Source organism: Caretta caretta, chromosome 28 (assembly GCF_965140235.1).
Source record: "Caretta caretta isolate rCarCar2 chromosome 28, rCarCar1.hap1, whole genome shotgun sequence".
NCBI lineage: Eukaryota > Metazoa > Chordata > Testudines > Cheloniidae > Caretta > Caretta caretta.
The window spans coordinates 3,228,540-3,250,685 of record NC_134233.1 but is presented as its reverse complement, the minus strand read 5'-3'; the positions used below and the strand labels follow the sequence as shown (position 1 = coordinate 3,250,685).

Below are 22,146 nucleotides of genomic sequence, written 5' to 3'. Positions count from 1 at the left end.
CGCTCTTCCCATGTTGCTGTGGACTCACAGGCCTGTGCGCTCTCAGCTCCCCACAGTTTCCCTAGTGTGCCAGCCCTTCTCCAGGTCACCACCTCTCTCCCAGGATTGAGCCACAGATTCCACCGCCCCGAGACTGCTCACCGCAGTCCCCAGGGGGACCCCATTACTGCAACAGTCCTTCTCGCTGGTCTCTGCCCCTCCGTGCGCTTCCCACAGCGAGTCCACCCCGGCGGGGTCTGGGGAAGCCGGAGGGTCCTGCCCCCCACCTCCGCAGTCAGATGTGACTCTCAGTCAGCCAGTAAAACAGAAGGTTTATTAGATGACAAGAACATGGTCTAACACGGAGCTTGTAGGTACAGAGAACACGACCCCTCAGTCAGGTCCATCTTTGGGGGCAGGGAGGCCAGACCCCGAGTCTGGTCCTCCATTGCTTTCCCCAGCCAGCTCCAAACTGACACCCCCTCCAGCCCCTCCTCTGGCCTTTGTCTCTTTTTTGGGCCAGGAGGCCACCTGATCTCTTTGTTCTCCAACCCCTTCAGCTCCCACCTTGCAGGGGAGGGGGCCCAGGCCATCACTTGCCAGGAGATGGGGTGCCGGCCATTCTCTGTCTAGACAGTCTGCCACTGGCCCTCTAGGGCTCTGCAACAATCACACAGCTTATCCCAGCACCTAGATACTTAAGAAGTGCCTAGGGGAAACTGAGGCACCCCCACAGAGTTCAGAGAGAACATTAAGAACAGTCCCACTTTGTCCCAGGTTGGTCCTGCTTTGAGCAGGGGGTTGGACTAGATGACCTCCTGAGGTCCCTTCCAACCCTCATCTTCTGTGATTCTATGGAAGTGTGTCGCTCATGGGAAATCTTATAACCAAGAGTTTGGTGTGGATGGTAAACCCTAGGAAAACCGGCGACATGCCTGATGTTTGGGACATGCCAGCCGTAGCCTCCAGGAAGCCCTGTGACTAGATTGCTGCTCAACTTGCACCTGTGAACAAGCTTAAACCTTGTCCCAGCAGAGAAACCCTAATACGCCTGGTCTGCTGTGTGGACGGGGAAACTGAGGCCCGCCACCTCATGACATGGGTGAACATCCGTAGCAAGTGGTCACCAGCTAAAGAAACGCAATGCTTAACAATGCCCGGAGACAAGGAGAGGTTTTCGAGCAAAAGGCATGCACCTTGTACCTGGAGAGCTGAATCTTGACGCTGCGTCTGAATTCCAAATGTCTTTGCCGCTGAGCGAGACCCACAACGTCGGTTTCCATCCAGGCAGCACCTTGTGCAGGGGCTAGCCAAGGTAATGGCTCGTCATCGCAGCCTCGGGGCCGTGGGCAAAGCTTCCCCTCACCTGAGGCCGCGTCAGTCAGGGTCTGAGTAATGGCTGCTGGGACTCATGGAAGCCTGCAAGGGCATGTGAGCAGATCAGGTGACTCTGGACTCCATTTTAGTGCCTGTATTTCCCCCAACTATATTGGGGAAACCGGGGATGGGGTTTAGGGAGCAGGGATGGGGAGCAAGGATGGAGGGTTACGGAGCAGGGAGGGGGCAGTGGAGATGGGGGGTGGGGAGCAGGGATGGGGAACAGAGGGGCTGGGGAGCAGGGAATGGGGAGCAGTGGGGATAGGGATTGGGGGCAGGGAATGGGGAGCAGTGGGGATAGGGTTTGGTGGCAGGGAATGGGGAGCAGTGGAGATAGGGGGTGGGGAGCAGGGATGGGGAACAGAGGGGCTGGGGAGCAGGGAATGGGGAGCAGTGGGGATAGGGTTTGGTGGCAGGGAATGGGGAGCAGTGGGGATGGAGGGTTGGGGAGCAGGAATGGGGAACAGAGGGGCTGGGGAGCAGGGAATGGGGAGCAGTGGGGATAGGGATTGGGGGCAGGGAATGGGGAGCAGTGGGGATGGGGGGTTGGGGAGCAGGAATGGGGTTTGAGGAGGAGGGATGGGAAACAGTGGGGATGGAGGTTGGGGAGCAGGGATGGGGGGTAGCGGGGATGGCGGTGGAGGAGCAGGGATGGGTCAGCAGGGGAATGGGGTTTGAGGAGCATGGAGGAGGGAACAGCGGGGATGGAGGTGGAGGAACAGGGATGGGGGTCAGCACGGATGGGGTTTAGAGAGCAGGGATGGGGAGTCGCTGGGATGGGGTTGGGAAGCAGGGATGGGGGTCAGCAGGGATGGGCTTTGGGGAGCAGGGATGCAGGGTAGTGGGGATGGGGGTTGGGGAGCAGGGAAGGGGGATGGGGGTGGAGGAGCAGGTTTGGGGGGCAGTAGGGGTGGGGTGGAGGAGCAGGGATGGGGGGTGGGGATGGGGGTGGAGGAGCAGGGATGGGGGAGAGGCACGGATGGGGTTTGGGGAGCAGGGATGCAGGGTAGTGGGGATGGGGGTGGGGAGGAGGGATGGGGGAGCAGCGCAGATGGGGTTTGGGGAGCAGGGATGGGGGGCAGTGGGGATGGGTTTGGGGGAGCAGAGATGGGGGTTGCGGGGATGGGGGGTTGGGGAGGAGGGATGGGGGAGCGGTGCAGATGGGGTTTGGGGAGCAGGGATGGGGGCAGTGGGGATGGGTTTGGGGGAGCAGAGATGGGGGGTTGCGGGGATGGGGGGTGGGAGGAGGGATGGGGGAGCAGCAGCCCCCTACGCTGGCCAAGCCCATTCCTTAGCCAGGGGCCCCCAGCCGCCGGTGCGAAGCCGGAGACGCTAATGCGGAGACTCACCATCCCCTGACCCGCCGCTGGCAAACAACGGGCGACCCCCAGCAGCACCTGGCAGCGCCCGTGGCAACACGTGGGGGGCGGGTCACCTCGCCCGACGGCCGGGCCCCTGTGGCGTTCCAAGTGCAGACCAGACCAGGTCGCCTCCGGTCCAACCCACCCAGCCCAGCCCGGCTAGAGGACCACAGCACCCAGGAGTGGGAGGAGAGCCCTAAAAGTGTGGGGGGGTCCCCCCCACCGGTGCCTGAACCGTGGCCCCGCCCCTTGCCGCCCCTTCCCACTCAGGCCCCGCCTCTGCAGCACCTTGAGGCCCCGCCCCTGGGCAGCCCCTTCTCCCTGAGATTCTGCCCCCACACGGCCCCTTCCCCTGGGGCCCCACCCTCGGCCACCTCTTCCCTCCAACCCCCTGGCCCCCACTCGCTCGTCTCTGCCCCCTCCCCACCTGTGAGCGTGGGAGGAGTTCGCTCTGTGTTATTTTGGACTCCGGGGAGAGAGGGAGCCACTGAGCTGGGGCTGGGGGCCCAGTGGACTAAATAAATAGCACCCCTGGTGGGGCTGGTTTGAACCGGGCGAGTTTCCCACGGGCCCTGAAGAGGGGGACAAGAGGAGCCGGTCGCTGCAGAGCATCCTCTGGCCATGAGGGGGCGCTGGGGTGGCAGCCGCGGGACCACAAGGCCAGGCGTCCGGTCTCATTCGCCTGGACCTCTGACGCTGGTGGCCAGGAGAGAGGAGGCAGGTGAGGGCCACGGGGATGAGCTAAAATGAGGGAGGGGTTTCTTGTGGGACGCTCTCAACTGGTAGTGATGGGGAGACCCCCTTCCTCTCGCTGGTCGTTTCCAACATCACAGGTGGCCACTTGGGGGAAAGGGTCCGACCGGTTGCTCCGGTGCCAACCGGCATGTCCAGCACAGAGGGCTCTGGCTGTCCTTCGCCGCGGACCACCACCCCACCCCCACCAACATGGCTTGGAGGAGATCAGCTCCTGGACGAAGAGCGGTTGATGCTGAAGCCAGACAAGGCAGAGCGGTTGCTGGCGGGGCGGCCTCCATTGGTCGACCAGTCCCGCACCCACATTTGGTTCGGCAGGCTAGAGGAGCACTCTCGGATTAAAAAAGGGAAGAAGGAGGATCCTGGGAACTACAGGCCAGTCAGCCTCACCTCAGTCCCTGGAAAAATCATGGAGCAGGTCCTCAAGGAATCAATTCTGAAGCACTTAGAGGAGAGAAAAGTGATCAGGAACAGTCAGCATGGATTCACCAAGGGCAAGTCATGCCTGACTAATCTAATTGCCTTCTATGACGAGATAACTGGCTCTGTGGATGAGGGGAAAGCAGTGGACGTGTTGTTCCTTGACTTTAGCAAAGCTTTTGACACGGTCTCCCACAGTATTTCTGCCAGCAAGTTAAAGAAGTATGGGCTGGATGAATGGACTATAAGGTGGGTAGAAAGCTGGCTAGATTGTCGGGCTCAACGGGTAGGGATCAATGGCTCCATGTCTAGTTGGCAGCCGGTATCAAGTGGAGTGCCCCAAGGGTCGGTCCTGGGGCCGGTTTTGTTCAATATCTTCATAAATGATCTGGAGGATGGTGTGGATTGCACTCTCAGCAAGTTTGCAGATGACACTAAACTGGGAGGAGAGGTAGATACCACTGGAGGGTAAGGATAGGATACAGAGGGCCCTAGACAAATTAGAGGATTGGGCCAAAAGAAATCTGATGAGGTTCAACAAGGACAAGTGCAGGGACCTGCACTTAGGACGGAAGAATCCCATGCACCGCTACAGACTAGGGACCGAATGGCTCGGCAGCAGTTCTGCAGAGAAGGACCTAGGGGTGACAGTGGACGAGAAGCTGGAGATGAGTCAACACTGTGCCCTGGTTGCCAAGAAGGCCAATGGCATTTTGGGATGTATACGTAGGGGCATTGCCAGCAGATCGAGGGACGTGATCGTTCCCCTCTACTCGACATTGGTGAGGCCTCATCTGGAATACTGTGTCCAGTTTTGGGCCCCACACTACAAGAAGAATGTGGAAAAATTGGAAAGAGTCCAGCGGAGGGCAACAAAAATGATTAGGGGACTGGAACACATGACTTATGAGGAGAGGCTGAGGGAACTGGGATTGTTTAGCCTGCAGAAGAGAAGAATGAGGGGGGATTTGATAGCTGCTTTCAACTACCTGAAAGGGGGTTCCAAAGATGGCGGCTCTAGACTGTTATCCGTGGTAGCAGATGACAGAACAAGGAGTAATGGTCTCAAGTTGCAGTGGGGGAGGTTTAGGTTGGAAAGTAGGAAAAACTTTTTCACTAGGAGGGTGGTGAAACACTGGAATGCGTTACCTAGGGAGGTGGTGGAAGCTCCTTCCTTAGAAGTTTTTAAGGTCAGGCTTGACAAAGTCCTGGTTGGGATGATTTAGTTGGGGTTGGTCCTGCTTTGAGCAGGGGTTGGGACTAGATGACCCCCTGAGGTCCCTTCCAACCCTGATATTCTATGATTCCATGATTCTATGATTCCTTGCTGCTTCTGGGCTCTTATGTGATGTGATATGTCAGAGGCCTCTTAAATCCTGAATGGGGTGGAGAAAGTGTAAGGAAGTGTTATTGACCCCTTCACTTAACACACAAACCAGGGGTCACCCACTGAAATGAATAGGCAGCAACAAAAGGAAGTATTTCTTCACACAACACACAGTCAACCTGTGGAACTCCTCACCACAGGATGCTGTGAAGGCCAAAGCTATAACAGCTGTAAGAACTAGATAAGTTCTTGGAGGACTGGCCTATCAATGGCTATTAGCCAGGCTGGGCAGGAGTGGTATCCCTAGCCTCTGTTTGCCAGAAGCTGGGAATGGGGGACAGGGGATGCATCACTCGATAATGCCCTGTTCTGTTCATTCCCTCTGCAGCATCTGGCGCCAGCCACAATCAGAGACAGGACACTGGGCTAGATGCTCCATTGGGCTGACCCAGTCTGGCCATTCTTTATTTTCTCATACCGCAGTGGCCACACGAGTAAGGCCTTCTGCCATCTCCAGTTGGCTGGGAGCCTCCGTCCCAGCTTGGCCTCGCCTCGGTTAAGTCCTGCCTTTATCCTGCCTTGAATTTCGACCTGAGTTCAAGGTCTTTGCCTTTCTCCTCCTCCGTGGCTTGGGTCCTGGATACCGAACAGAGGGTTTCAAAATCCGGGAAAAAGACCGTGGTCAACAACTGTGTCCCAGTGAGTCTGCGGGGCTGATCTGAGATCAGAGGAAGAGCTAAGGACCATCAGAAACCACCGCCCCTGCCCCGGCTTTCCACTCCGAGTCCAGGCCACTTTTCTTTGCCCTGCCCTCCGTGCTATAAAGACAGGTCCGGGCAACAAGTCATAATTAAAGCAAGAAACCTACCCAGGGAAGACACCGCGCTGCAGGAGCGTCACCCCCCAGGGAGAGGGGCAGAGAACAAACACCACATGTTAGTCACCCGGCTTCGAGCCGCCTGGAACCGGCTCAGGTTTGCCGTGGTGAGCGCAGAAAAAACACCGGCCGAGATTAATCAAATAGTATCCATGCTCCCAACCCCCTGCACCCCCATCCCTGTTCCCCAACCCCCCTGCACCCTCATCCCTGCTCCCCTGCACCCCCATCCCTGCACCCCAACCACCTGCACCCCATCCCCCTTCAACCATCTCTGCTCCCCTTCATCCCCTCCCTGCTCCCCAACCTCCTATCCCTGCACCCCATTACACCCATCCCTGCTCCCCAACCCCCCTGCACCCTCATCCCTGCACCCCAACCCCCTGTACCCCATCCCCCTTCAACCATCTCTGCTCCCCTTCATCCCCTCCCTGCTCCCCAACCTCCTATCCCTGCACCCCATTACACCCATCCCTGCTCCCCAACTCCCCTACATCCCACCCCTGCACCCCAACCCCCTGCACCCCATCCGTGCTCCCCAACCTCCCATCTCTGCACCCCATTGCACCCATCCCTGCTCCCCAACCCCTCTGCACCCCATTACACCCATCCCTGCTCCCCAACCCCCCTGCACCCTCATCCCTGCTCCCCTACATCCCCTCCCTGATCCCCAACCCCCTGCACCCCATTACACCCATCCCTGCTCCCCAAACCCCTGCACCCCATCCCCTGCACCCCAACCCCTGCACCCCATCCCCTGCACCCCAACCCCTGCTCCCCAAACCCCTGCTCCCCAAACCCCTGCACCTACATCCCCTCCCTGCTCCCCAACCCCCCTGCACCCTCATCCCTGCTCCCCTACATCCCATCCCTGCACCCCATTACACCCCTCCCTGCTCCCCAACCCCCCTGCACCCCATCCCTGGTCCCTAACCCCCTTCAACCATCTCTGCTCCCCTTCATCCCCTCCCTGCTCCCCAACCTCCTACCCTTCACCCCATTACAACCATCCCTACTACCTTACACCCCATCCCTGGTCCCCTGCATCATCCTGTCCCCAACCCCCCTGCAGCCCCATCCCTGCTCCTCAACCTCCTATCCCTGCACCCCATTACACCCATCCCTGCTCCCCTTCACCCCATCTCTGCTCCCCTGAATCCCCTCCCCAACCCCTCTGCACCTCCAACTCTGCTCCCCACCCCCCTGCACCCCATCCCAGCTCCCCTGCACCCCATCTCTGCTTCCCAACCCCCTGCACCCCATCCCTGCCTTCCTGCCCCTCTGAAACCTTAGCCTTCCCCCCAGTCCCCTGCAGCTTCTGGCCAATTAGCGTAAAGAAGGATTTTTCTCTCCAATCTCCCAGCAGTGACCCCTGGTGGCCAGTTCCGGGAATGCACGAGGTGTATTTCCCCCATGGAGCAGCAGAGACCCCTGGTGGTGGGTGTATTTCCATGGGGAGTTACCACCTGAGAGTGGCCGGTGGAGCCTTCATCCTGCCCAGAGTGATGGCTGAGTGGGCGGGAAGGGGTCAGGTATTTGTATGAATTATCTGTGTTACAGTAGCAGCTAGAGGTCGCATGCTGCACAGCCCCTAACCGAGATCAGGACCCCCAGGGTGTCAGGTGCTGCACAGCGCTGGGCAAGGGGTCCCTGTAGAGCCAGCCACCTCGCCCCAGAGGTGGCTGCATCTCATTGCTGGGCAAGGGATCCCTGTAGAGCCAGCTGCCCCACCCCAGAGGTGGCTGCATCTCCGCGCCGGCTGAGGGGTCCCTGTATAAACCGCCCCAGTACCCCGCCCCCAGAAGCAGCTGCATTTCAACCAGGGGGAGATGACTGTAAGGCTGGCAAAGTAGCTGAGAATGGCGCCAGAGAACCCTGAAGGATGTGCCAAGGAAGGGAGCGGAAGAGGCCAGACGCGTGTGTGGGCAGAGACAGAGGCACCCATCCTTCCCCCGACTGAGCGAAAAGAGGCGCCTGGCACCGCAGCTGGAATCAGTTTGGCAATGCCGGGGCTGTGGAGGGCCATGGAAAGTGCTGGGAGGGGCACAGACCCCAGGGACCCCCTCAGCTGCATCCTCACCCCAAAGGGAGTCCCTCCACCCACCAACAGCTGCCACCCTCCAGGAATCCACTGGCACAGCGAGGGGGTGGGAAGGCAAATTATGTCTCTCAACTGGCAACGAGTAGGAGAGCAGGAAAACTGGTCAGGCCGGTCAAAAACCAGCCCCTGTTTTCCATGGACCTCCTTAAAAGCAATGGGGCTGTGGTCTGGTGGCCCTGACCCAATAGCCTTGTGGGTTGGTCCTGAGCCAAGAAAGCTATTGCAAAGGTTAAATCTATTGTCAAATCTCCATGCAACCCATCTGCAATTTGGGGCTATTTTCCAGCCAGTCATTCTGCTTCTTTCTACCCTATGTCATTTCAGCTGGTTGCCTGGATAATCAGCTGAACAGGAGCTCCCCGTGCCATGCTGCAGCCAAACGGGTTACTGTGATCCTGGCGTGTATAAACGGGGGAATCTGGAGTAGGAGCAGAGAGGTGATTTTTACCGCTGGATTGGGCCCTGGTGCGACCACTGCTGGGATCCTGGGTCCAGTTCTGGTTGCCGCAATTCAAGCAGGATGCTGATAAATTGGAGATGGGTCAGAGAAGAGCCCCGAGAATGATTCTTCAAACTTTCACACAGCAAGCCTGTGTGTGTGACCCCCCCCTTATAAATTCAAAACACATTTTTTATATTTAAATGATTTCACATGCTAAGTTTCTAACTCTGTTTAAAATAAATGGACCTTTTCTCACCACTTTTAAATGAAGACTAAACCACATTTTGACTGAATTCTTGTTATAAGCAGAAAAGGATTTTTAATAATTACTGTTTAATGCTGGGGGTGTGAAGAAACTTTGCCAATATCCCTTTTCACAGCAGACTTCGCACCCCATTGCCACCCTCACTTCTGCCTTCAGGCCTGGGTGGCTTGTGATCCCCACACAATAATTCCTGAGGGGTCATGACCCCCAGTTTGAGAACCCCTGGATTAAAGGCTTAGAAAACCGGCCTTGTAGCGATAGACTCAGAGAGTTTGTTTCGCTTAACAAAGAGCAGGTGGCTTGATCCAAGTCTACAAATCTCTCTATAAGTATCTACCAATATTGAATAACGGGCTCTTCAGTCTAGCAGACAAAGATCAATCACGATCCAATGACTGGACATTGAAACGAGACAAATTCAGACCGGAAATGAGACATACATTTTTAGCAGTGAGAATAACGAACCACTGATTTCCAAGGGTCGTGGTGGATTCTCCATCACTGAGAAATCTTCAGTCAAGATGGGCTGGTTTTCGAAAAGCTCTGTTCTAGGAAGTATTCTGGGGCCAGTTCTCCGGCCTGCGTTACACAGGCGGTCAGACTACATGATCACAATGGTCCCTTTTATTGACTAGATGGGAATTTTTGGGAAAAATTTCCAGTGACATTTTTCAAACTTTCATTGGAGGGGGTGAAAAGCCACAAGAGTTTTAGTGTAACATTTTGATGAACATTTTGAGTGACCTGTACTTAGGGCTGGGGGGGTTGAATATTTTTTGTCGATGATTTGGGGGCTTCCACTAAAGAACTGAAAATATTTGGTTTTCATTTTTTCCGGAGGGCAGAGGCAGGGGGAGGGAGATTGTTTATTGATTTATTAATGACCAGCTCTGCGATTCTGCGCATGGAGCTGCTTCTCTGCGAACCACATTTGGGGGTTACAGGTAACATCTCCCCCAATTCCTGGGATCCACAACTCTCCCTCCTGGGTCTGTGGATTTCTAAATCATTCAGAAAAATGAATGCACTGGGTTTTGAGGAGGTGGGTTTAAGATAAACTTAGTGGGACAAAATGGAAGGCAAGAAATGTCCAGGGGGAAAAATCCCCGCTGTATTGACATTTGCTACAAAAATATCCTCAGGCAATGGAGTGAAAGAGACCCACATGATCTTGACTCTAGATCAGCTTTTCTCAAAGTGGGGGTCCCGACCCAAAAGGGGGTCGCAAGAGTACTGGGGGATGGGCCGTGAGAGTGGCTGCTGGCAAGGCCCCCGGCTCTGAAGGCAGCGCCGTGGTCAGCAGAAGCACAGAAGTAAGGTCGCCTGGTGTGGGGTGGTTGTTACTTCTGGGGGGGGGGGGGGTGACACAGCCTGAAATATTTTCAAAGGGGGTCCCAGCAAAAAAAGTTTGAGAACCCCTGCTCCAGGTGAGCCATGTGTTGGTTAAATATGCCAGCAAGCCCCATTGGAAAGGCTGGGGCCACATGGGTTGGAAATGGGCCATGATGAAGCAGCTGGCACGTGGTGGGGTCCATGGTGTAGTGCTTAGCGCTCTGGACTCTGAATCCAGTGAGCTGAGCTCAAATCTCTGTGGGACCTTGCGGGTGCTTTTTTTGGTGTAAAAACCTGGAATATTGGTAGATTCCTCAGAGCTCTTGTTTATGTTTTGCTCCTGCTGAATTTCCACAGCCCTTCAAGTCCATGCAAACAGTGGGGGGGGGTTCCCAAAGCATGAATTTTTTCCATTAAGAAAATTCAAAAATTGATGCTCCTTATTTCTGAAGGTAGCATTATAAAGGGTAGGACCTTTAATTTTAATGAACAGTCATTAGAAAACTAGCCAGGGGAAGGGAACCAGAGAACATAAAGATGGAGAAGGAAAGAGAAAATGGGCAGAACAGCTGATGGTGAGTTTATTATTATTAATATTAATAATAATAATTAATAATTAATAATGTCGGGATTTTGTGGCTGGGAAAATCTTTTTGTTTTGTGCACGTACAACACCTAACACACGGGTGTCCATAGAATCATGGAAGATCAGGGTTGGAAGGGACCTCAGGAGGTGTCTAGTCCACCCCCCTGCTCAAAGCAGGACCGATCCCCGACTAAATCATCCCAGCCAGGGCTTTGTCAAGCCAGGTCTTAAAAACCCCTAAGGAAGGAGATTCCATTCCAGTGTTTCACCACCCTTCTCGTGAAATCGTGTTTCCTAATATCCAACCTAGACTCCCCCACTGCAACTTGAGACCATTGCTCCTTCTTCTGTCACCTGCCACCGCTGAGACCAGCCGAGCTCCCTCCTCAGCTAGTCCCTGATGGCACGACAGTGTTATTATCACTTGGAATTATATAAATTATTAAGCATTATTAATAATAATGAACTATGTGGACATTTTGCCATCAGCTGTCGTAGTCGCCGCAATAAATAGAACCAGTCAAAAATTTTCCCTCAACATGTTTTTTTTCCAGTGGAGACTCATGGCCCACGAGTGTGCAGAAAAAGTCCCATTTTGGGATGATTTGGGGGAGTTGATTTTGGTGTTGACAAAGCAAGTTTTTGACAAAAATGCAAAAAAAAAAAAAATAGGAGACAATTTTTAATGAAAACCAAAAAGTGTTTCTGTTCCACTGATTCTTTTTATATTCATTCGTTTATCTCGCTGGCTGATATCACTACCCATCATTATCCCTGGGGATGGGAACAACATTTGAAACAAGGGGCCTATAAAACTCGTCTCGTTTGCGACACACCTCCGCTTGATTCCTGGCCCACCATCCACCCAATGCAGCAAACAAACCAAAGATTTGCACGGAGGGGGAAAATTGCAGAAGCCAGATGTCTGTTGGAAGACGCACACGGCGGTTGCATTCTGGCATTGTTAACAAAAGTTGCCATATTTTTTGCCATACGTTCTTTTCCTCTTTGTTTCGTGCAGGGAATTGTTCCTGGGCACCTGGGAAATGGAGGAGGAAGAGCGTAGATTGCAAAGCGGAGAGACCCAGGAGCGTTTCTTTAGGCTAGGAGCCGTGCTAGGAGCGATTTTCTTTTAGCCACTGACACTCCAGGTTTCAGAGGAGCAGCCATGTTCGTCTGTATCCACAAAAAGAACAGGAGGACTTGTGGCACCTTACAGACTAACCAATTTATTTGAGCATAAGCTTTCATGAGCTACAGCTCACTTCATCGGATGTTACTTCATCCAGAGTTACTCATAGACCAGCTGAAAATAGCTCTGTCGGGCGAGCATTAGACTCATGATCTAAAGGTCTGTGGTTTCGGCAGGACCCTTTTTAAACCCCTTTAGCCTCAGAGCAGGGCTCCCCTTCATTCACACAAATACAAGGCCAGCCCTGGTTATCAACACTGTTTCCTACTCCAAAGTTGGGTACCTCCAACCTGGGCCTGCCAAGCACGCAGGACGTGGGGGAAGAGGAAATTCTTGGTGGCTGTGTTGTGAGTCCCACCATCCATCACCCAGCGCCACCAGCATTCCTGGTTCCATTTCGTCTCACGATAGTTGATGTCTTCCATAAAGCCTCAGCTCTCGGAGTCCCGTGATTCTGGGAGAAGGACAGCTTCCATCTCCCAAAAAAAGGCACTTGCTAACCTTTGGGGGTGGGGGTCCATTGATTTATAAAGGGCAAACCCAAACGGGACCATTAAATCATCTACTCTGAGTTCCTCAACAGCATGGGCCAGTCGGCGTATTGGCTTGGCTTTGGCTCAAACGTCTTCCAGAAACGCCTCCAGGACAGGGTTTTGTTTTACCCGCCCCACGATGACTTTTTGTTTGTTTGCGAACCACTTTGAGATGTTGGTTTCTCCTCCCCATTCGGGACTGGAGAAGCTTTTTTTGTTGCTTTAAGTCTTGACCCATTCTCTTGTGACAGGTTTCAGAGGAACAGCCGTGTTAGTCTGTATTCGCAAAAAGAAAAGGAGTACTTGTGGCACCTTAGAGACTAACCAATTTATTTGAGCATGAGCTTTCGTGAGCTCACGAAAGCTCATGCTCAAATAAATTGGTTAGTCTCTAAGGTGCCACAAGTACTCCTTTTCTCTTGTGACAGGAAATCTATTTGCCAACAGGGCACATGTAGGTGTGTTGTTCATTAAACCTTCCCTTGTCCTTCCTGTGATGAATTCTTGTAACTGCAGCTGGTTCCATGGTGTAATGGTTAGCACTCTGGACTCTGAATCCAGTAATCTGAGTTCAAATCTCAGTGGGACCTTGTTTTGGTTAAAAATTGTCAAGCCTTCGGCCTGCTAGCTGACTCTGGCCCTGACCTTTGGCTCTGGTTCCCAGCTCTGTCTCTTTTCCTGGATGCTGGCTCTGACCACTAGGCCATGGTTGCCCATGCCCTGGTCCTTGCCACGGTGAAAGGCAATGGGGTTTAGGCTTTTGAAAGCAAGATTTAGGCTCCTAAATCAGCTAAGCTCTTTGAAAATTTCTCTCCTGGCCTACTCTGTCTTCATAGAGGAGTCTCTTCATTTTCGGCACCCCCTCTAGTCCAGTTGGGTCTTTTTCTGGGTGGGATGGAGGTGCAGGGGGGCAATTTAGGAAGGCAAGCAGACTCAGTAACAATTCTTCCTGTTCATGTTAATAAGCCCTATCTCTTCTTTAGCGCTTTTCATCAGCCCGATCTCAAAGCACGTTACAAAGGAGGCCAGTAGCAATGTCCCTATTTCACAGCTAGGGAAACTGAGGCATGGGGCAGAAGTGATCTGTCGGCCAGCAGCGCAGGAGGTAAATGAACCTTATACTGGAATACAGTAAATTAATCTCAGCTGGAAAAAGATTGAGAGCAGCTGCTTCACTGGAGATCAAAATGTCTTGCTACGCCTCAAGACTGGCCCTTTAGATTGTACGTCTCCTGCTCTCCCAGCTGAGCTCTTTCAGCTCTGCTCAGAGTATTTTTCTCCATCGCTCCTGCCTGGAATATCAGGTTGCAGTTTTGAAAGGGACAGGAATGTTTCTAGGTTTTGCTGATGCAAAGGAAATCTTGCAAATGGGACCCACGTGTAACTGACACTGTGACGCTGTCTGGGTCTGCCAAGAGCCTGAACCCATCCCTGTGAGGAGGGGAGCTGCCCGAAGTGTAATTGACGCTTCTTGAGTCTGCAGAGAGCCTGAACCCATCGCTGTGAGGAGGGGAGCTGCCCGAAGTGTAATTGACACAACAACGTTGCCTGAGTTTGCAGAAAGCCTGAGCTAATAGCTTGGTAAATCAAGGGATATTACAGACTCAATCTGGGCGAGAAATATTTTAATCTCTCCAAAATTCTCCTTGCTCACACTGATCAGAAACTCACCCCAAATTACAACGATCACTCATACCGCCTATGCAGAGAGCTCAGGGCGGGTTGGCCTGGGTCGTGGGCCTGATCGACCCTCGGAGATGGGACATGCCTAGAGGTGCTTCAGCTGACATTGTCCAAAGCCCGGGGTGAATCTGAAAAATCGTTGGCCTGCCGCCAACTGGTCCTAATGTTTGGGATCGGGAAGGAGTTTCCCCTCGGCTCAGACTGGCAGAGACCCTGTGGGGTGGGGGGGGGGCACCTTCCTCTGCAGCATGGGGCATGTATAGGGCACCCTAACCCTGACCCTAAACATACAAAAGCGTCACAGCCCGTTGTGGCTGAGAAATGGCTGACTTTCTCGTTGTTACGGTATAATTATAAAATAAACCAATTGGGACATAGATATTGGACTTACATTTCAGGGTCCAGTCTTGTGAAACTAGGCAAATATTGAGATGAGTTGATGTAACCCCGGGAAACCTCTATGCACCCCTAGGGGTACAAGTAGCCCTGGTTGAGAAGCACTGGACTAGATAATCATGGGGGTCCCTTCTGGCCTTAAAGTCTATATGTCTCTGAAAGAAATTTAGAAAAACACACACCAATAATTCATGCCACACCGGGGACTTGACCCCTATACCACCGGGGGCTTAACAAAGGCTCTAACAGGTGGACTATGCAGCTGCTTAAATTTAGCCCTGGATAAAGGTTTAGAAGAGTGGGTTTAATCTCAGCTAGTTACTAATGTTTGCTTTTATTTGAGCAATGTCTAGTTGTCCAGTCTTGGGCCGGCCCGCGTGGGACAAATCCAGAACGAAAAAGTAGTCCCCGCCCGGAAGAACTTGTGAGAAGAGCAGGATCGACAGAGACTTCTTCCGTTCATTGGCAATTAAAAAAAAACCAGGTGTCATGTCGAGACCGAAAATGAACATTTTTGGTGAATCAAAAAGCCAGGGAGGGGGAAAAGCTCATTTCTGGCTCAAAGAGAATGCTTTGCTTTGACAAACTCGCATTGTCTGGCTGCTCCATTTCCACCTGATCCTTTGAGGTTTTGCAAAAAACGTTAAATGAAATCAGAGAAATGTTGTGAAAGGAAAATACTGAAATACTTTGTTTCAGTGCTGAAATAAAACATGGTGGGGGGGTTCTCCTAGGGGGGGTTTCTCCTGGGGGGGTTCCCCTCCCCATTTCCCCTCCCCATTTCCCCTCCCCATTTCCCCTGCCCAAAACGAACAACTAGGCCTCATCAACCCAAATTCATGAAACATTTCAGCGGGACAAAACTGCACTTTTTCACACACACCCCAAAACAAATGTTTTTGGCCCCAAAAACGTCTCACGGCTGCATTTTCATGCATGATCAGTTTTACCCCTTCACCAACGCTAGATACCTTCACCTCTGCGACCGCCGTGGGGGCAAAGGCAAAAAAATCAAAGCCCGATGCGTTGCTTCTTCGTCTCTGTTATTTACTAGGTTCATAGGTATTCAGGCCAGATGAAACCACTCCGGTAATCTAGGCTGGCTTCCTGCATAACCCACTCTTGGACCACCATCCCCGCATGAAACCCATAACTTCTGTTTGAGCCAAAGCAGATCGGGCCGGGGGAAAAATCCAGTGTACTCACTGGGACTTGCACTTAGGTTGCAGGAGCGAAAGTCTGGCCTGCTGATGATTATAGCATAGAATCATAGAAGATCAGGGTCGGAAGGGACCTCAGGAGGTGTCTAGTCCAACCCCCTGCTCAAAGCAGGACCAACCCCAACTAAATCATCCCAGCCAGGCCTTAAAAACCTCTAAGGATGGAGATTCCACCACCTCCCTAGGTAAGAGCAGAGCCGTGAATAAATGCTCTTTCCCCATCCCTACCGAACAGACCGTATCTGGAAGCAGAACCAATCCACGGGTAAGAATTTCTCTGCGTGCCCATGAACACGGAAAGGGAGGTGGATAAAAATGCTGCAATCCGTTAGAAAAACACCGGAGGAAACTCACTGCTGATGAATTTCTCCTTCCCTAGGCTTGTCCAGTCCTGTGGATGGAGGACAATTATAGCAAATAATTCTCTGATGCCCTGTTTAAAATAATTATTCAGTATATGAGAGGGAGGAAGGGAAGCGAAAACTGCATAAGTTGGCAATCAAATAAGATTAAGAAGGTTAATTCGAAGCAAAAGGCGGAAATAACCGTTTTGAAACCAAGTGCCATGATTTCGGGATTCAGGAGACTGGATTGCTGGGCTCAGACAGTCTGACCTCTTGTATAACACAGGGCTTCCCTGAATTAATTCCTGTTAGGACCAGAGCAGATCTTTGTGAGAAAAAAAACAAAAACATCCTCTCCGGATTGAAAAATTCCTGGGGTTGGAGAGTCGCTCACAGGCCTCGATCTGCCGTTCCAACAGCACCTTCCCCTCGCTGGGAAAAATTTGCCCCTTTCTTTCCAGTCTGAACTGGTCTCTTTCCAACTTCCGGCCGTCAGATCTCAGTAGATCCGTGTCCACCGGATCGAGGATCCTTCAGTGAACACATAAGACCAAGCCCCTAATAATCAGGCCGGTCCCGGTGCAGTTCTGCCAAGTGTCCACACTGGGGCTGTGTCACTCCATCCGACGGCGCGTGAGGAGCACGGCTCAGCCCTGCCTGCTGGCACGGCTCCCAAACCTGCTGCATTGTGGGGCAGCTTCGGAGCTCAGGATTGTGGGAGATCTCCAGCTCCGGGCCTAGGAAGGCAGGAGGGGAGCCGAACCGGGCCCAAGCCGCCCCCTGGCACTTGCAGGCCGGCCTCCTTCCTCCCCGGCATGGAGGCCTCCCGAAGGGGTGCGGTGATCCTCTCCCTGGTGCAGACAGGCACCCTCATGATGGGGTACCTGCGCGCCCGCAGCGAGGCCTCCGCAGCGGCCTCGGCCCGCAGGGGCTGGGCCTTCCTGCAGGCGCTGGAGAGACGGCTGAAGGAGGCGGAGGAGGAAGACGAGGAGGAGGAGGAAGAGTCGGGGAACGAGTCGCCCGCGGAGGGCCGGGCCAACGTTCCGGTGCCCAGGCCCCGCCAGCGCCCGGCCGGGCGTCGCCCATGGGTCCGGCCCCGCAGCACCGAGTGGTGGGACCGGACCGTGCTGGAGACCTGGGCCGACCAGCAATGGCTGCAGAACTTCCGGATGCGCAAGGCCACCTTCGTGGGGCTGTGTGCCGAGCTGGCGCCCGCCCTCCAGCGCCAGCGTACCCGCATGCGGATCCCGCTCAGCGTGGAGAAGCGGGTGGCCATCACCCTGTGGAAGCTGGCCACCTCCGACTGCTACCGCTCAGTGGGCAACCAGTTCGGGGTGGGGCGCTCCACGGCCGGCGCTGTGGTGCTGGAGGTGTGCCGGGCCATCCAGCGGGTGCTGCTGCGCCGGGCCATCGAGGTGGGTGACGCCCGGGAGATCGCCACCGGCTTCCGGGAGATGGGCTTCCCCAACTGCGCCGGGGCCCTCGGCCTTACTCACATGCCCATCCAGTGCCCACCGCACCAGGCCTCCGAGTACATCAACGGCAAAGGCTACTACTCCATGGCGCTGCAGGTCCTGGTGGACCACCGGGGCCACTTCACCAACATCAGCACTGGCTGGCCGGGCAAAGCCCATGAGGCCCGGATCCTGCGGAAATCCACCCTCTTCAAGAAAGGCCAGGAGGGGGCACTCTTCCCCCCAGAGACGTTGGACCTTGATGGGGTGTCGGTGCCCATGGTGGTCCTGGGAGACGTGGCCTACCCTCTCCTGCCCTGGCTCATGACACCCTACCCCGGGGAGCCGGGAGGGGCCCAGGAACGGTTCAACGAAGCCCTGAGCCGGTGCCGCCAGCCAGTGGAACAGGCCGTGGCCAGGCTGAAGGGGCGCTGGCGCTGCTTGACCACACGGAACGACTGTGCAGTGGACAACTTGCCCCGCCTCATCTCGGCCTGCTGCATCCTCCACAACATCTGTGAGCGCAAGGATGAGGTCTTCGACGAGGCCTGGGGTGCCGAAGCCCGGCGGCTGGGTGCCAGCTTCGAGCAGCCCGAGAAGACGCCGGAGGCTGAGGGGGAGGCGGGCGGGGCAGCTGCCCAGGTCAGGGACGCACTGTGCACCTACCTGGAGAGCCAGGCCTCTTAGCGGCAGCTTGGGACCTTGGGGCAGGCACTGGACTGGGATAAATCGGTGGGGCTTTTATAGGAGCTGGCTTCTTTTACCCTAATGGAGCTGTGGCTAGTTTACACTGGCTGGGGATCTGGCCCCACTGACTCCAATGGAGAGACGCCCATTGTCACCAGCTGGGATCTGTCCCCATTGACTCCAGTAAGGCCTTGGCCTTCGCACTTAGCTGGTGCTTTACGGATGAGAGCCCATATTGTGAACACCCCCAGTAAAATCAGCTTCACGGAGATGCAGGTTTGGGGCCCAGCATGGCCCATTGGATTGGAACTGAGTCACATCCAACACAGCTGTGACAGTCGGCACTACTTGCTTTATCGTGTCTGGAAACCGAGGCACCCTGGCTTTACTAACCACCAGCACAATATCCAGCTGTTTCAAACTTGTGCGACATTATGCAGCAGACCAGGGCTGGGGACCAAAATCCAGGTATTCTGTGTCTCAACCGGAGCTGTTTCCACTAGGCCAACCAGCCTCCTGACCCAGACGGCACGTTCAAATGCATGGGGCTTGCTGTGACAAGGCAAATCTGTCTATTGACCCCCCAGTTCCCTCTCACCGGCTGCAGTTTGGACTTTGCTGGGTGTATGAGAACTTTACGCCCCTCATCCTTTTCCCCGCCCCATCCTCCCCTTCTCCCTACTCCAGCACCCTGCGACTTGCCCCATTTCCCCCCGTCTCTATTCCAATCCCTTAGAGAAATACATTTCTGGCTGCAAACCCAAGGTGGAAGATTTGGCTTCCAATAGTATCCGTACAAAACTCGGGGAGGCCTTGTTTCCTGTCTCCCTTACTCCTCCTTTCCTTGACCTGGCTTTATTTTCATTTGCATCTGCCGTTATCTTGCTTTTCACTCTCTCTTTTCCTGCCTTTCAGCGTGGCTGTCCCCAAAATACTAGCACCGGGAGAATTTTGTGCTTGTTTGTTATAAAACTTTTTTTTAAAATAAAAAACAGTCTTTTTTTAGGAGTAAAAATTTTCAGGGGAAAATTTTTTTAGGGCGGGGGGTTGGCCAAAAACATTAAAATAAAATTGCTTTTGAAAAATGGCAAGTGATCATTTCCCAGTGTTTCTTTGATTGCTTTGCTGTTTGTTGGGTTCTTCCTTTTCCCAGTGGCGAACTGGGGAAAAAAAGAGAAAGATGTATAAAATAGGTTCAAAAACTAAAACTGAGGAGGGGAGGGCTCCCGATCAAAAGTTTTCAAGACAGGTGGATTTTTGGGTCCGTGTTTTTTTACCACCTCTGACAAAGGTGTGACCCCTATGCTAGCAGCCCCTCGTAAACTTTTCAAGCTTCATCTTCAAGCCAGTCAGGCTGTTGACACACCTCCTATAGGCCCCTCCAGAACCTCGCCAACAAACAGGGATTCTGACCGCACCAAGGTTTCCCCGTCGATCTCAAAGCACAAAGCCTTACCCCCATTTCACAGATGGGGGAAGTGAGGCCTTGTGGGGAAACTTTTGCTCAAGTCACCCGGCAAAGCCAGGAATAAAAACCCAGCCCTTCTGAGTCATAAGAATGGCCACACTGGGTCAGACCAAAGGTCCATCTAGCCCAGTGTCCTTTCTACCAACAGTGGCCAATGCCAGGTGCCCCAGAGGGAATGGACAGAACAGGTCATCATCAAGTGCTCTTTGCACTAGACAACGCTCTCTATTAATGATTCTCCTGGCTAATGGGGGAAGGGGTGGAATTTCTCAGCCCCTTGTTGATATCAATACTTCAGACCGGGCCCAGTTTGCCGGCATCGTCTGAACCCTCAGCCTTAGCGTCCGATGTTCCCTGTTCCCCTTTGTCTTTCCTCACATTGCGGAGACACTAGCCAGCACTGTCAGGAATAAAGATTTTGGTCGAATTTGGCCCTTCTCATGAACACAATGTCGGAGAATCTCCCCCACGGGTCTGGGGGAGTTTTCCCAAATGGTTAATCACCCGCTCTGTTAAAACTTGGCTCCTTCTTTCCAGTCTGGCTTTGTCTAGCTTCAGCTTCCAACCATGGGATCCTGTTAAATCTCCTACATTGAAACCCCTCTATTGTCACATTTGTGTTCCCCAGGTGGGTACTTGGGCCCAGATCCTGACCGTTATTTAGGCTCCTAACGATTTGAATTCAGTCAGCCTAAATGCCTTTGAGGCTCTGGACTTTAGAGACCGGGATGAGTTACTGAGCGCCCTTTTCTGTGTTTACGCCTTGGCTGGAGCCTACCAGGCCTATGTTAGGCATTGGGCTGGTGATTATTTGTTGAGATAAAGTAGCCCCATCGATAAACGGCACAACAAAATGCCAGACACACAAGGGCGTGAGCCTTTTAATGCTCAGGGTATGTCGACACTGAAGTTAAAAACCCGCGGGCCAGCTGACTCGGGCTGAGGGGCTGCAGGGGCACCTGGTATAATAGGCCAGGGGAGGTTAGGCCTTCCCAAACCCAGGCTGCGGCCCCACCCACGCTCCGCCCCGAGGCCCCGCCCTCTCTCCCTCTCTCCCCTGAAGCCAGTGGGGGCTCAGCTCAGGCTGATAGCCTGGAGCTTGGGGCTCAGCTGGCTAGCGGTCTAGGACTCAAGGCGAGGGGCGCGGCTGGGTGGGTGTGGCTCCTTGGGCCCTGGGCGGGGGCAGAAGGGGTGGGGCCTTGGGCAGAAGGGGCAGGGCTCGGGCTCCCCAAAGATGGGGGTTCACGCTCCGCCCATGTCTGCACCACAGTGGGCCAGCCGCCGGTGTCTAACTGCAATGCAGACATACCCAGAGCGAGCTCGCCTGCTGCAGATCATGGCCACCACGACGTCCCTTTTAGGGGCAGAGACTTTTCATTTCCCGGGAGACCCAAGCAGTCATTTGCTTCCGGCCCTTCCCTAGCTAGAGGCATTGCTGAGTGCCACCGAACAGACCGCATTAGTAAGGATGCAGCGCTGCCCCGTAACCCGCGGGTGAGGGCTCCCGCTCCAGCTAGAAACACAATGGAAACCTGCTGATACAAGCTAGTCAAGCCTGCAGGGAGCCAGGTATCATTGTCCTGGCTCTGAGGGTGCAAAGTAAGCTCTGTCTGATGGAGAAACACAGAGGAAACTGTCCATAGAGGAGCCCTATGAAATTTCAAGCCCCCTGTATGGGAGAATCCTGCAGATCCTTCACTTATCGAAATGAACGGCAGGAAATGACACGGCAAATGGGCATTGCAACAAAACGCTTCGATGGAACGGCCCACACGGCTCCCGCAAGATGCTCTGAGTTCGCCTGTTCGGAGGTGGGATGTGACCATCAGCCACAAAGGGGAGAAAAAATAACCTAATCAGTGCTGGTGGTAGATCAGGGGGAGCAGAGAGATCAGGAAAGTGCACAGCTAGCATTCAACCAGGAACCTTTAGACCCACATTTAGTGGGAACGTGTCATTTTCAACGGGAAAAAATTCCAAATTATTCAAATTGGAGAATCTTGCTTTCTTTTGGCTAGACTATTATGTTCTGATATTAATTGTAATATTTATGCATATTATATTATATTATATTATATTATATTAATGTTTTGGCATTATTGAAATGAGATGTCAAAATATTCTAATATAAAACATTCTATATATATTATACAGATATACATATAGAATATATATATATATAACAACATAATATATTAGCATATAACATAATATATATTATATGCTAATATCAAATATTAGATTATAATTCTAATAGAAATGCAAGGTAGAAAACAAACCAGTTTCAAATATGTTGGTTTTGATGAGAGCGGGGTGCCAATTTTCCGCTCTGTCCATCGTTTTTGCTGA

At 53.4% G+C, this 22,146-nt stretch overlaps 1 protein-coding gene and 1 non-coding gene across 2 annotated transcripts in view; one reads left to right on the top strand and one right to left on the bottom strand.

The window, feature by feature from the left end:
* LOC125628548 (polyunsaturated fatty acid lipoxygenase ALOX15B-like) overlaps positions 1-22,146 on the bottom strand; it is a 92,874-nt gene that overhangs the window by 27,495 nt on the left and 43,233 nt on the right. Inside the window, exon 4 of the mRNA XM_075124055.1 lies at positions 1,183-1,398. Within this exon, the coding sequence (XP_074980156.1) occupies positions 1,183-1,262 (80 nt within the window). The 5' untranslated portion in view covers positions 1,263-1,398. The remainder of the gene's footprint in view (positions 1-1,182; positions 1,399-22,146) is intronic.
* TRNAQ-CUG (transfer RNA glutamine (anticodon CUG)) lies at positions 13,064-13,135 on the top strand. Its single transcript has one exon. It is a non-coding gene; the product is annotated as a tRNA-Gln (tRNA).